Source organism: Argiope bruennichi, chromosome 1 (assembly GCF_947563725.1).
Source record: "Argiope bruennichi chromosome 1, qqArgBrue1.1, whole genome shotgun sequence".
Taxonomy (NCBI): Eukaryota; Metazoa; Arthropoda; class Arachnida; order Araneae; family Araneidae; genus Argiope; species Argiope bruennichi.
The window spans coordinates 22683819-22699672 of NC_079151.1; the positions used below are offsets into that span (position 1 = coordinate 22683819).

General features: G+C 28.7%; 1 protein-coding gene across 1 annotated transcript in view; it reads right to left on the reverse strand.

Annotated features, from left to right (window-relative positions):
• Positions 1-558: 558 nt before the first annotated feature.
• LOC129971135 (WD repeat-containing protein 86-like) overlaps positions 559-15854 on the reverse strand; it is a 34674-nt gene continuing 19378 nt past the window's right edge. Inside the window, exons 5-8 of the mRNA XM_056084634.1 lie at positions 9376-9540; positions 7943-8078; positions 7401-7504; positions 559-794 (exon numbers count right to left, since the gene is read on the reverse strand). Coding sequence (XP_055940609.1) covers positions 603-794; positions 7401-7504; positions 7943-8078; positions 9376-9540 — 597 coding nt within the window. The 3' untranslated portion in view covers positions 559-602. The remainder of the gene's footprint in view (positions 795-7400; positions 7505-7942; positions 8079-9375; positions 9541-15854) is intronic.

Here is a 15854-nt window from a genome sequence, read left to right on the forward strand (position 1 = left end):
ATTTTTATCAACTTCATTTCTTTATTTGTTCATTAAAGATAAAAAACACAAAAATTCATCTGTACAGAATCTTAAAAAGTAGATCTAATGGGAAACATTTTCAGTGTTTCAAACCAGTATCTAATCATCATCTCAGCATTTCAATGTTTGAAATCAGCATATACAATATGATTCTCATCTTCACAGCCTCTTCAACAGATTCCTCTAAATACCCTGTTATAGGAGAAACTGGTATATGTTTAAACTATCAGGAGCGTATCATCAAGTATCGAGTATTAGAGGAAGAAGACAGTTTGAAGTTTATAAGAAAACAAACATTACAATTATTTTGCCCACTATTTTATTATGGTTCAATAGTGGCAAGGGTTTTTCAAATGAAGTCTAATGTGGTTTCAAAACAATACTCTACCTTAATCAAACAAAAACCATTTCATTCAAAGAAACATTTTGCATTCATCTCCAACAATTCTTAATTTCAAATAGCTATTAAGCAAAGTTTAAAAATACCATACATTATTGATCTTAGAACAGGAAGAATAAATGAGACATTGATACGAATTTCGTAAGAAGTTAAAATATAAATTTATTAGAATCTCTAAGAATTAATATGTCAGATAAGGATCCAAGGATTTGACAGCTTTTTTCACTTCCTCGCTATCTTCTTCTATCTCATCTTCTCTTGGGTCTTTCTCATTTACCTCAGTGCCAAAAACGGTTTCGTCTTTCACACCTGTTGTGTTCCAGACTCGAAGGCTGCCATCGTAAGAACCGGAGAACAATTTGCCTGGAACCACCTGTAACAAAATATTGAAATTTATACAAAAGGATTTATGAAAATCAATAATTTTCAAACGCTTTAAAAAGAAATGAAAATCCTGTTTTCATCGAAATATAAAGAAATGAATCCGGACTTCTTTCCACAAAATGAGGATTTGTCGGTTCCATACCTAGCAGTTTAAAACTATGACAATTCATGATTTATTGATATGTTGCATATTGTAAGACAACGAGTGCTACGATGTATGCAAATGTCAATGTATCATCCTGTATCAAAGGATCAATGTATCAAAGGAGAATTATATTTTTCCCAGTATTAAGCCGTTGTTGTTTTTCTTATACAAATTATACAAAGAGAAAGTATTGTAATTGTCAAAAATTTGACCCTGAGATTTTCACCAACCTTCACTCTTTAGATACCCCCCAAAACATTTTTGGAATTATGTCTGGTTCAATCTGGTTATGTCTGGAGAATTCGGTTGAATCTGGTTTTCTCTGAAAAAAGATTTAACTGCATCTTCAAGTGCAATTGAACACGATAATTGCAAGACATGAAAAATTAGATAGATAAAATTTCGTACGCATTTTAATTAATTCTAAACAATTTAACATCTTAAACGAATACCTGGGACAAATTTGCACCAAAGCTACCTTTGTGTTAACCGCCTATCTGTCTGTACATTCGCGATGATTGTAAAATGCAGCAACTTAAATAAATGATTTTGGTACATGATCTTGTTATTACAATAGTATTTTCTTTGTCAAAATTTGTTTTCAATTGGCAAAAAGATATCCAAAATTACTTTTTTTAATAGCATCTACAACGCAGAACAATTATGTAAGAAGTTTAGGAAATAAAATAAAAACTGCCTGCTCGTAGTATCCAAGGCTTTCTTCAAGAGTTTTGCATCGGGGAGAGTGAGATAAAATTTTTGTCAGGGAGTCATACAAGAAAGCTTGTTCTAATATGATACAACATGAGCTATACAACAATTTTCATTAATGATGCTAAAATTCTGGTTTCTGGTCTGATAATTATATTCTTTAATGAAAAAAGACGCATGGGGAATTCATAACCCTATCTTTCATTTAGCATCTTTTTTGTGTATGGTGTCAGTTTATCAATTGTTGAAATGTTTGGAAAATTTTTGCCCATGATATAATTTAAGGAAATTATTCATTCTATTACTCATAAATTTTGGTTCCGATAGAATAAATGCAGTTGCATTTTTCTTTTATTAGGGAAACAAAATATTTCTGCCTTCAGTATTTTAAGAATTATCAATTTTTGGAATTATTTCGGGCTTTTAATACATTCCACAAGTTCATTCACAATATATAACATTGGTTTATGATATTTGTTATTTTTTTTATATCTGAAAACTAAGTGATTTAGTTTCTCAGCTTGGATCGTAGTACCTTACACTAGGGTGGCAAAATTAATGGGATATTTCCTAATAACGTAATGGACCTCCTTTTTCACGGCAAAAAGCGGTAACTTGACGTGGCAAGGATTCAACAAGTCATAGAAAGCCCCCTGCGGAAATATTGAGTCATTTTGTTGACACCCATAACTACGAAAGTGTTGCTGGTGTAGGAGTTTGTGCACAAACTAGCCTACCGATTATGCCTGATAAATATTTGATTGGATTCACGTCGGGCTATCTAGGTGACCAAATTATTCGTTGGAACTATCCAGAATGTTCTTAAAACAATTCGATAACAACTGTGGCCGGTGACATGGCGCATTGTCATCCATAAAAATTTCCATCGTTGTTTGGGTACATGAAGTCCAATAATGGCTTCAAGTGGTCTCCAAGTAGCTGAACATAATCATTTCCAGTGAATTGTCGGTTCAGTTGGACCAAAGACCCAGTCCATTCCATGAAAAAAACAACTCATACCTTTATGGAGCCCTTACAAACTTCCACAGTGCCTGGTTGACATCTCCGGTCCATGATTTTGTGACATTTGCGCCGCATTCGAATATTACTATTATCTCTTATCAATTGAAATCGTGACTCATCTGACCAAGCCAAGGCTTTCAAGTCGTCTAGGATCAAACCGATATGGTCAAGATCCAAGGGGAGGAGTTGCAGGGGCGTCGTGCTATTAGTATAAGCAATTGAGTCTGTCTACTACTGCCATAGACTATTACAGTCAAATCTTGCCGCAACACCCCCAGTTGATATTCCATCGTACATCCCACATTGCTTCCTACTGTCATTTAACGCTGTCCGCTGTCATTAACTACAGGAGGTCGGCCACTACGTTGTCCGCGGTGGGATTTTATGTTTGAAATTAAGTAGTCTTGGCATACTCTTGACATTGTGGATTTCGGAATGTTGAATTCCCTTATGATTTCCAAAAGGGAATGTGCCATGCATGCATCTAGCTCCAGCTACCATCCCGAATTCAAAGTTTGATAATTCAAGTCGTGTTGTCATAATTAGGGATTGCAATACCGGTCCAAAATTTCAATACCGGTATTCGGTATTTTTTAAATCTTAATATCTTGATACCGGTTTTAATACCGGTATTAGAAATTTTAGAAAAAGAAAGAAAACACAGGTGTTTCTTTGTTTTTTTTGTCAGTTTCGTTAGAGAGTGTAAATATCACAAAAATAATTTGTAATTCATAAATTATAACAGTATATAACCACAAAAAAGTAAAGAAACATCTTATTTATTTAAATCACAAAAAAAAAGTGTAAATATCACTATTCAGTCTGTGGTACTATTACAAACTTTTGAAATGTGATCTTAAAAAACATAATACATCAATTGTACTGTCATTAAGCCTGAAAAGTAATTTTGTGTAAAAATTACCAGCTGTCGAAAACGCTCTTTCGGCATCTACGCTAGTTGGTGGTACTGTTAGCAATGCGCTATATACTTTTTCCAAGTATTTTCCTCTAAATCCCTCATCTACAAATAAATCGATTTCTCGTCGGATGGTTTTGGATATAGCTGATTTCTGTATTGTATTTTGGTTCGTTGAAATTTTTTTATTTATCGCTAATTCTAATTTTTGTTCAAGAGACAATTCCTTTTCACTATCAACAGTAATGACATCATAATCTTCGATAATTGAACCGAATTCTTCTGAATGTAGATAGGTTTGTGGGTAAAAACTTTTAAGAAAATTTACTCTAAACTTAATCAGATTTGAATTGGTTATTTTCTTTTCTTCTTTTTCATTTTTAAAATCATAATTATGTAAACACCATAAGACATTTTCTATTTCCGTATGCATTTCTTCTGTGCGATTTTTCAATGTGGTATACAATTCTTCAGATAGTGATGTTCTTCACTGACTGCAACATGAAATTTATTGTTGCATTAGCTGTTAATAAATTAGAATATCTCCGACATAATGCCCCAATAGTCAGTTTTATTGGAAGTAGAGCTGATATAGTTCTGGATATTAAGTCGAATTCACTATCTGAAAAATTAATTTACACGTGTAAGTCGATTATTGTTTTTGGATTGGATTTCTCAGTTTCAAAAATCGTTCCATCATTAGGAGTAAACTGTTCCAACGTTTTTTAGAATCTAATATTAACATATATTCTGTTTTATTTTCAGTTAGTATATATTTTAGTAATATATCCTTTTTTATAGGGAAACGTTTAAATATCTTAACACTTTTTCGAAATTTATAAATTATAGGAAGCAATTCTTGATAGGTTAATATTTCATCCTCATTAGCAATATCTTCTTCAACAATTACATTGTCATTATCTTCATTGTCAGTATCACTCTCACTCTTACTTTTTTCAAAGTTGGAATCCGAAATTTCTATATCCACAGTATTTGGATTCTTCTGTTCTTTATTTTTTTGGTATAATACATCTATTACTCCTAATTGAATTCCATGTGCATAGCACAACTGCTGATTTGCACCAATTAACTTTTTTTCATAATTGTTGCCCCATAAGTCGTTATGGATGCAATAATTTCTTTCAGGGATAATCCATGTTTAGGTAATTTAGATTTAAGCAATTAATTAAGCCATTAATTAGCTAATTAATTTCGCCCGTTAAGAAGACATAAAAACAAAAACGTGTACTATTTTGCTATGTTCGCGATCCCTGAACATATAGTGGAGACAATTTAAAAAATTTCTAGTAAATACCGAAAAACCGGTATTTGAACTTGTGAATACCGGTATTACAAAATTGTACAAATGGCTCAAAATACCGGTATTCGGTATCCCGGTATTGCAATCCCTAGTCGTAATCACGTCAAAAGTCTTTTCACTTATATCAGTTGAATATATATGAATGCCCTGCCAACGCACTGTCGATTTGTACATATTGTACACGATGCTATATTGCTATTTGTATATTTATATATTGTTCGTAATGTCTTTTTCCCATTTCAGTGTATATTTTGCTTTAATCAAATAGCTATATATTTAAAGAATCTTTAATGATAAAAATATCATTAGGGGTAATAGAATCTCACAGATTAAAAACTAGATGCAGTTATTTATTTAGGAACCGATCAATACTTTATGAATCTGGGATTTTACTACTGAACTGCATATCAGAGTATGCCGTGTTTTATAAAAAATTGAACAGATACAAAACAGAACAGAAGATAACTATATTGTGCAAAGCTCAGATATTTTTTTGATTTTTACTTTTAAAAAATGTGTCATTAGTCTTTCATTGACCAATAACAAATATGGGGAATAAAAATTAAAGAGATGCAAACTTCTCAAAAGTAAGAAATTATGCGATATATCATAAATAAACATTTCTGCTTCATGTAGAGCGAGTGTTTTTTCAGTAAATATTTCTCGGATGTTAAATATTTAGAGTGAATTAATGTCATGAAGTAATTCTTGCTATTATTTTAACTATTTGTAATAATGTTACATCAGTCCAATAAAAATTATGACAAAATACAAACAAAATAAAGCACGCGTTCAAAGAGTGATAAGTTTCGTTTAATGAAAAGTTTGCATTTTAAAAATTTTTCTTTACTCAAATACCACTATACATCTTCAAAAAATTTTCTTTCAATGCACTCTTTTAAGTTTTTAAAATCTCTTTACCTTCTCATTGATATACTGAATTTCATAAAATGTAACTATTTCTAATTAAAAATAAAAATAAAGTAAGCATGTGTCACAAAGCCAGCATAATTGCTACTCAGTCTTTATTCAAGGACAGAGAAGAAATGATGAATGACGCATTTCATCATTTAAAGTAGTTCTTTGTTCGAAGAGGGTATGTCGGCGAATAACATATTGTAGCATTATCAATTTTTCTTCCTATCTTGGAAAATTACTTCCCGAATATTTAGTAGAAGAAGGTAATTATGATCAAAAGAAAGGTCGTTGAGAACTTCGAAGAATAAAGGCAAGGGAGATTATATGTTTTAAAAATAAAGTGTTTTGAACTCAAAAGGCATATTTCTAAAATGTTGCATCAAAGGCCTTCCGGCCAAAATTTTTATTTAAAGCTTTTAAAATCTAAATCTGTATGAAAGGTACAGTAATGAAAGAAAATTAAATTTAATATATTCTGCTAGAAATCTCAATTAGACATCTTGTTATATTCATCTAAATTGTTCCAATCGAATATATTTAAGCTTCCGTTTCATATTCGACAAGTAGAAATTATTTAAACTATTGAAACTGATATTACTGAAAAAGTGAAAAAAAATTATTAAAAGTTTCAGTGTATATAAAAAGAAAAAAAATATTATTTACTTCTCTAAAGTGATTTTATATAATTATTTTTTATGATTTTACTCAAATGAGAGAAACTATGAGAATATTTTTATTTTATTTTATTATGTTATTAATGTAGAATAAATAATTGCATCAACTACAAACCAAAAAGAGAAGCAATTAATTTTTAAACAATCTTCTTAGTAATAAAAAAATACCATTAAATAGAAATTCGTTACGGATATAAATGGTAAAGATGGAAGTAATAAATTAATACATAAACGTTAATTTCATTTAGAATAAAATATAATTTTTGTTTTCAAAAGGCAATGATATGGATTTAATTTTGTTCTAAATGGAAATCTTGTATTAATTTTCTCTTTAAATTAAATTTCTTTTCTTGTTGATATATTGATGATGATATATTCATCATTGTAATTTCATTTATTTAGAATTTCAAAACAATTAAGCAGCATAAAATAAGATTTATTACAATGGTCCATAAAGTAAATAATTTAGAGTTTTTTCAAAAAAAAAAAAAATTTGGTCTAGTTAAAATACCTAAATATTCTATGATTCGTTTTATAAATTCTTTTTAATACATAAACTTTCCTACTTAAACTTTTCCGCTTAGGTTAATTTAAATGCAAAAACCCTAGTTTTCAATTCATCTCCCTCTTCTTGTACTATATTTGCGAACAAATATAATTGCCCGTTTTTAATCTTATGACTTAGAAGAAGAAATTTACTTCTATATATTCGTGGTTTTACGGAACACTTGCATGCGATACTTTAGATACTTTATGATTTCTCTACATTTGTGAAACTCTTGATTTATATAGTGTTATTTCTTATAAAAACAATTTATATCAAAAATATATGAAGTAATTCAAAAGCCCAACAATACGAACTAGTTTTGAAGAGAAACTATGATTACCTCAACACAAACGATTGCATTTTCATGACCTTTAAAGGTCCTCTTGAGTGTTCCGGATTTGGCTTCAAACATCCTGGCTATAGTGTCGCCACATCCAGTGTATACTAAAGTGAAGTAAGAAATAATTAACTTTATGATGATTAAACTATGATGTATTCATTGTCCAGAAATATATAGCTTAGAAGAATATTTCTTATAAAACAATGTTATTTTATTCTTCTTACAAAAACTCACATTTCATTTAATTTCATTAATTAATAATTGCATTGAATATTTTTCTATCAAGATAAACTATATTTAATTAACTCTCAGTTTGAAATTAGTCAGCTGAAGAGCAACAATTATATATAAAACTTATCATGAAGGTATAAGGCAATTTTGAGTTAAATAACAACCATAATGTTACTGCTGCTTAATTTGTAAGTCTTCTTGACTCTTACCCATTCTATTAGAAAGGCATTAACAGATATTCTGTGCTAACGCTTGAAATATTGATAAAACAATTCTTACTTAATAAAGGGACGCTATTATTAAGAACTTACGCATTCCATCAAAATGACGAATAGAAGACACTGTGTGTCTGTGTCCGCTGTATATCCGGGTACATTCTCCGAATTCCAGGACCCAGGAACGTGCACTTTTGTCTGAGCTCCCGGAATAAAGCATTCTTTTATGGATCTGTTGGAAGAAATCGAATTCTTGGAATGAGATAGATATCAGCAGTTAGAAAAAATCATGACGAAATTTAGTGTTAAAGCAATATTTTCCAGTGAGTTATATATTACGACTTATTTTGCTATTAATTTTTATGGTTTTTCTAATTTTGATTAAATGTGATCAGAATTCAAATCGATATGATCCGTAATAGTAAATTTCCAAATAAAATTGTTTAAAACTTTTACGTATAAGAAATGAATGTATATGAATGTTTTTCCGAGCTGTTCAGATGATTATGAAAGGTGATACAGATTGTGAAGTTATTATTTAGCACTAACTTCTTTTTTAAATGGTAAAAAACAAACAAACAAAAAAAAACACATCAAAGACTGAAAATATTTCCGAGTTTATTTTTAAAAAGTTAGAGCTTTCTTTTAGTGGGAGATCCTATATCTAATAAATATATATTCAAATAAAATAAGATTTTTTAATAGAACATATTTTTTATAAGACAGCTTTGAGGTGTCAAAGAGCAATGATGAAACTATGCATACTTATTAAGCTATGTATAACACCCACAATTTTTTACGCATTCAAAATATCACAGTCTAATTAGCAAAGTAATACACTTGGCATAATATATATATATGTAATGATATTTTAAACTCTCAATTTCAATTTAATTAATTTCCAAGATTTTATCTTAATTTAGCTCATAGTAACTTCATTCTAAAAATATTCTCTTATTTCGTGATCCAATTCCACTTTTCTACTTAATTAATTCAAGAGAAGCTTCATAAAATTGCTTAGTCAGCTAAACACCGAGATACTTTCACACGCTCGGCGTGAAGGGGTAAAAATGTCCAGTAAGCACATTCTTTCTTAAAAGATCCCTGTGTTTCCCTTACATGTGATCGACATGCGTCAGAAATCCCTATCAGAATCTTATTAATATATTGGCACTGTGAAGAAATATTTTCCCTATCAAAATCTAAGGTTATATAAGGCGAGGGATAATTTATTTCGGCCCTTCTTCCCCACTTCGACTTTTGTACTGCACTGTGGCGGACGTCTTGTCCGCGTCTCTGCTTGTAAATAATTATGCTTTCCCGATGGATATTAAAAAGAATTTTAAAATGTTAAAAGGTCTCTTCACTGCTGGTCACAACTGCATCCTGCTTCACAACAAATAATATTACATATTAAAAAGCCGACAGGATTCGAATTTGTTACATATTAAAAAGCCAACAGGATTCAAATATATTATATATATATAAACACTTATTAGCTTCCAAAAGTTTTTTTCTTTTTTTTTTACCAAAAGACAAAATACTGGTCCTTCATGCCCTCTGAGCACCCTCATGGCTTCCCCAGTCATCAAATTCCAACTTTTGATAAGTCCATCTCCGCTTGCAGTATACAGCACCTCCTTCTGGTCATCGTAAGCTAGGCAGTTCAGGGGCGCAGTATGGCCACGAAAAATCTGAAACAATCAAAAGTGATCCACATTATTATTCTCAATATCGTAACGATTTGCCTTATTAATGAAAATAGTTATTTTATGATGTTTTGTTGAATATTTGATTTTATATTGATAACTGTCTATTTAATTTTTCACTACCTGACAGCCACCGATGCATGACTTTTTAATTTATATTCAATAGGATGACGAATTTTGTATTTGGAATGTGTTACTCTATCACCTCAACTAAAAGCCTGTAGAACACGTTTATAATCAGGGATTACACGTAATATTTTAGCCCTGATAACGTTTATGATCGACGTAATTTCAATTTGCAAAGTTAATAGTAAAAATGAAATGAACGCGTTTTCTTTTTGTCAATATAATTAAAAAAAATTTAAAAAATTCTGAACATTTTGGAGGCGGTAACAAAAACTATAAAAACGTGTTGCGCTGATAACAATACTCTAAAGAAAAATATAAATTTACTCATCTTCATAATATGCATAAATTTTTATGAATACATAAGAATTTTTTCTAACGATATTCATTGTGGCTTCAATTTTTAGCGTAAAATATTACACCTCCTGATGTTTTTTCAACTTTTGCTTTGATCATAAGATTTTGCACAAGGAATTAATTTATATTTTAAAAATTTATTAAATATTAATAAAAATGTATTGAATAATTTATTTTCTATATTTAGTCCCTGAAAAATTTCGCATTTCATTATTATTAAGTGTTGTGTCTTTCTCTGAATTTATTAGAAGGTGGTGCATTTTATATGAAAAAAATGTAATTAAAATTAATGGATTAATTAATAATTAAACTCTAAAAAAAGTGTGTTACTTTTAGGTCTACTGATAAGTATACAATATTTTTCAACTCTGTCACATCAAGAAATAAATGGGAAAATCGTTCACAGAATTTGTATTTTACAAACATGAAAGAAGTTAATTAGAATGTAATTAATAAGAAACAAAAACTACAAAAGTATGATAACACGTTCATAAGTCTAATGCATAAGAAGGACAATAAAAGGATTGAACTTGCGTTGAAAGTGCAATTAGAGATGGCTTATCAAATATTTCATTAAGTTAAATTATAAATGTAACTCTTATTTTACCACTAGTTCCAAGCATTTTTTTTTGGAAGTACGATTTTTTCTTTAAAATGCTAAAGATATAACAAAAAATGGAAAGAGGCAATATAAATCGTATCTTTGCGATAAAATATCTCGCTGTTTCGATGAAAACTATGTAATTTTCTTGCTAACAAAATTTAAAAGCTAGACAGTGAATCGATTACAAAGGGGATGGCTAGGGGGGGGGCACAATTAATCTATCAACAGTATTACAAAAGTTCATCAAGACTTTATTATTGCCTTTGCAATCGGATTATAATAATTTTCTGATAAATCGCTTGCAGAATTTGTCGTTACTTACTCGTAATTATCATTCATTTAAACTTATTTCAAAATTCTGCAGAAATGAATATTTTTACGAAACTATTCTATAGTATCTGATAATTTTAAATAGCATTAATAAGCTCAATTCAATACCTAATAGTATTTCCATTAACATCTACAAAATCTACTTTATAATTAAATTTTTCTCGACAGAATTTATTAAAATTTTAACATATGCATGAATATAGCTTCTAGATTAAACCTTATTCAACTCAAAATTGATTACCACAATGGAAAATGGAAAAAAAGTGTACTGGTTAATGTGACGATGTTAAATTATATTAAGAACCAATATGCACTTCAAACTTCGCATTTAAAATTTAATAATTGGCTTTAAATGCTTTTGTTCGATTACCTAGTTGTGATAATAAACGAAATGCATTTTAAAATTAACTTATTATGGTTTGAATTAATAAATGCCATCTATTTCATCTCGGCTTTTAGATTAACATAATTCGCATTTTCTTTTTGTATTTAATTCGCATAAAATACTATGCTTAATTTAAACAAATGGAATTAGTCCGATTACCGAATGATGTTTTAATAAACTAATCTACTTAAATGATTTGTTTGTACATTTGACATTAAGCTGACATTCCGAAGACAACTATTACGATTAAAAAGTAGACAAATTAAAAGTTTTAAATTTTTTTACACAGGATTATTATTATATAATCCCTTCATATTAATAATGAAAATTATAGTTTAAAAAAAGTTTTATTGCGTTTAATAGAATGAAATCTTTTATATAGAGTTGAAGATAAAATCAAATAAAAAGAAAGTAAAAATATTTAATTATTTTATATATCATTTATGCTATTTGAAACTATATAATATGTTCACAAAAAATGTAAGGCAATAAAATTATTCATAAATTTGATATTTAATTGCATAAAAAGCAAATATTGAAATTTAAAATGATGAGTTCAGGATATAATGCATAAAAATATATAGTAATACTACAGGGATCAAATTTAATTTTTTTCAATAGTTTAAATGAGTTGTTATGAATGTGAGTGAAATAAAAAAAAGTCTTTTGATAATTTTTTTTTTTTGATTAGTTAGTATTTTTCAGAAATGCTCAGTGCTCAGTTCATAAAAATATTCAAATATAATCTCCAATTTAATTTAATCATTTTAGAGATTAAACTTATAATAATTCCCTAATATTTGACTCACATATATGCATGTAGCAGAATAAGGAAAATGATTTCTTGAGAATTGTTTTTATATATTAGTTAAGTTAAATTTAGTATACTATACAAAGATTTATTTGAACAATATTAAAATCTATCACATTATTTCCTTAATTTATTTTGTATCGAACACATAACTTTGTATAATTTACGTTTAGGTTTTTATTTTGGTTTTTGTTAACTACTCGGCTTATCCATAGTCTTAAAAAATGTTTAAAAAAGCAGAGAGAAATACTGTTAATGAAAATTGAGAATTAAAAGTCACATATTTTCACGACTGTCACACAAATATCAATAAAATAACAAATAAAAAAGTTATAATTACGAATCAAGCCTAATTGCATTACTAATGTAAAAGAACCGACATTAATTTAATTGAAAATCATATGAAATACTATTTCTTTACTCAAATTCTATATTCTTATAAATGAAAGCGAATTTTTTTAAAGTAACCTTTAAAGATTTCTTCCAAAGTATACAAATATTATAATATTTTTACGATACTTTTCAACAATCGCATTATTCCATATAATATTTTAAAATATTTTCAGCCATTTTGAAAAGGAAATCTATATTCTTGATTTAAATAATTTACCATAAAAAAAAACACAAATTCAAAATCGCTTAAGATGTCGTGATGTGTGAGAATTCAAATATCATCTACGTTTGGGATAAATGGTCAAATATAGTCAAGCATTAGGTTAGACTATTTTGACCTTTTACTTGTGTAGAAGCTGCAATGACAATCGCTTTTAAAATGATTGCACCGGCGTGATTGCCAAAAATATTATTACACGCTAGGCGCAAATAACTATTTGGGCCTAATTGAATCTATTCCTACCTATGTGATACATATTAAAAGCGCTTTGTTATTTCCGTTTTGGATTTTATTGCGTAACTCACATTTGCATGTACGCAAAGGCGATTTGTCCCGAACGATGACGTCACGCGAATTCCTATTATTAGCGAGTAACTTCAAGAAGGAAACAAAAAGATAATAAAAAAATCACCATTTTACAATTAATTTTCATCATTGCTTGCGAATTTTTATACTTTTTCCTATTAATGGCGAATGAAAATTCAATTTATACCAGTATAATCTTTTATTAATACGTTATTCAAGAATATGTCGTTATGTCTCGTAAAATTATTCAAAATTACATCCAGATGTAAATAAAAGAAAATTCCGTCTTATTGCTGATTTAGAATTTTGAAGAAAGCTGTTGAATTATCGATATTTGAATAGAAAAAAAATCTATATTCATAAATTTAAAATTATTTAACAAGAAAAACAAAGACGATTTTTTTGGTATCAAATAACATGATATCAATTATTTTCTTTGTTTCAATTGAGCTGTATTGCTAACTATATGCCTCCAGATGAGTTCCGATAAAAGAATAATTTTCCTGATTAAATTCCTATCGATCAAAACCTGTTGGTTACAGTTATAAAATGAAGAAACAATTTCAGAGTGTAAATTTTGTGGAATAGTTAATTGTACAACACATTAGAGAAGCGATTATAATGCACTTTCTGTGATTAATTATAGGATTATTAATAATTTTGCACTGCTGTTACAAATATAGTTCAGACTTCAATCGAAAATTGCATATCCCTATGTACAATTTAATTTAATCCTCTGGTTGGTTCTATATTGCATGATTATGTTTAGACTGCGTTAGAAACTATTTTGGAAAACATGACGTAGGAGTCACTTTAATGTAAACTGATACCTTTGACTTGACTTAAATCACATTATTGGGGCACATTTGCATTCCTTTTTTGTACTTTTGAAGTTATGGATAAAGTAATGGTGTGGATTTAGTGAATTTTGAATCCAAGTAATCAAGCGTCTATTGCTGTTGACACTTGAACATTATTTTTGTAGACATTTATTTTTTTAGCAAAAATAAAATTATGCCGGGTTTTCAAAACTCGTGATAATTTCTATGAGATGAACATAATTAGACAGACACAAAGTACTCTGAGATTGAAAGGCGGTATTTATTGTGTGAAGCAATGAAAGTTGCTATCCAGTCTCATACTGTTCAACGATTAAGATAAGCAGAGTAATTTTGATTTTAAAAACGAAAAATATATTCGAAGAAAGGTAAAAGTGTAGAGAGAGACTCGTCGAGTTCATAGATGGGACATTCAGTTCAAAGGAGAAAAATGATGGCGATTTGAAAAATTTCATTTTTTTCAACTCTTATGACAGATGTAACCGAAATCAGACGAATTATCAAGCCATCATATTGAATAAATTTTGCACTGGAAAAGTTTCGATAATTACAGTTGTTTAGAAGTTAGGAGTTAAAAAAATGATATGTAATTCCTAATTGTGATCCATTTTCATCTTAAATAAATTCTTTATAAAAATTAGATTCGTAAATGATAGAGGAGAGTATCACTTTCTTTTTATTATAATTATAAACAAAAAATCTAAAAAGAAAGGCAGTGTTTAATTTAATTATATCAGTCATTTCAAATCTGACATAGATACAATGTTTATGACATGTATAATAAACTCATAGAACATTTCTCATCTTTCTGACAGCGTATTACTCACCGGATCAAATCAAATCAAAATTAATCTAATTATCGTATTTACAAGACAACATGATATAATTTGTTGTGATATACTCTTTAGAACTTCATGGGTAAAATTCTGAGCATACATTGTATGATGATTTTTATTTGTTGTATTCTCTCACTTTCTAATATAAATAATGCAACTTTCAAAATCACCTTCCATAGAAGAAACAGGATCAATTAGCAAATTGTTTTTCATTTCAGATAAATCAGATATAAAACATAAATATAATTAAAAAAGAGCTTCGAAAAAAATTAAGCCCTAATAACTGTTCTTTTTAATCATTTCATCCTCAATTTCTTTTAGTAAAAAATAATAAGCCTACTATTTGCTGAGCTATCACATCTTGATTACACACGTAGGCCATTTTAAACATATAAAGATTTTTAGTAGATTTACGATTTTATAGTATTATAAATTTAGAAATAAAACTTCCAAAATGAAACAAATATATTTTTCTAGTATTTGGAATTTCAGTGCAAACGGTTCAAATAAAATGGAAAAGCCAAATTTATTACAGGAAGTATAATTTTTGAAGATTTAATTAATGATAAGAATTCAATTGTTTTTCTTATTTGGCTATTTAAAATATTATTCCATCTGGTCCAAAAAGAAATATCCATAGCCAATCAATTCTAGAAATTACGGTTACTGGCGAGTCTTAGTAACTAAATGAATACGTAATAAGATGTACATGAATAATGTATGTTACTCTGATGAATAATGTATGATCCTACGATAGATGGTGTTTCTTTGGCGTATGAAATTGTTTAGTCTCCATGGCTTTTTCACACTCTATTTGCTCTGACACATATTTCCTCATTTTATGATATCTGAATATTCTTTAAATGCTTTTGGAACATGAGAATAATCCGTTGCTCCGTTTGTTGATGTTTGAAAAATAGAGATAAAAAAAAGTCATTTTAGAGTCACCCCTTCGTATTTAGGTGAATTGAAACATAAAATCTGGATATCTTCTTGAAAATGTGTTACGGTTTGCAATGATACAAAATCTAAAATTATAAAGAGAGATTTATATTTATTATGAGTAATGGTGACTTAAATATCGTGCTCAAG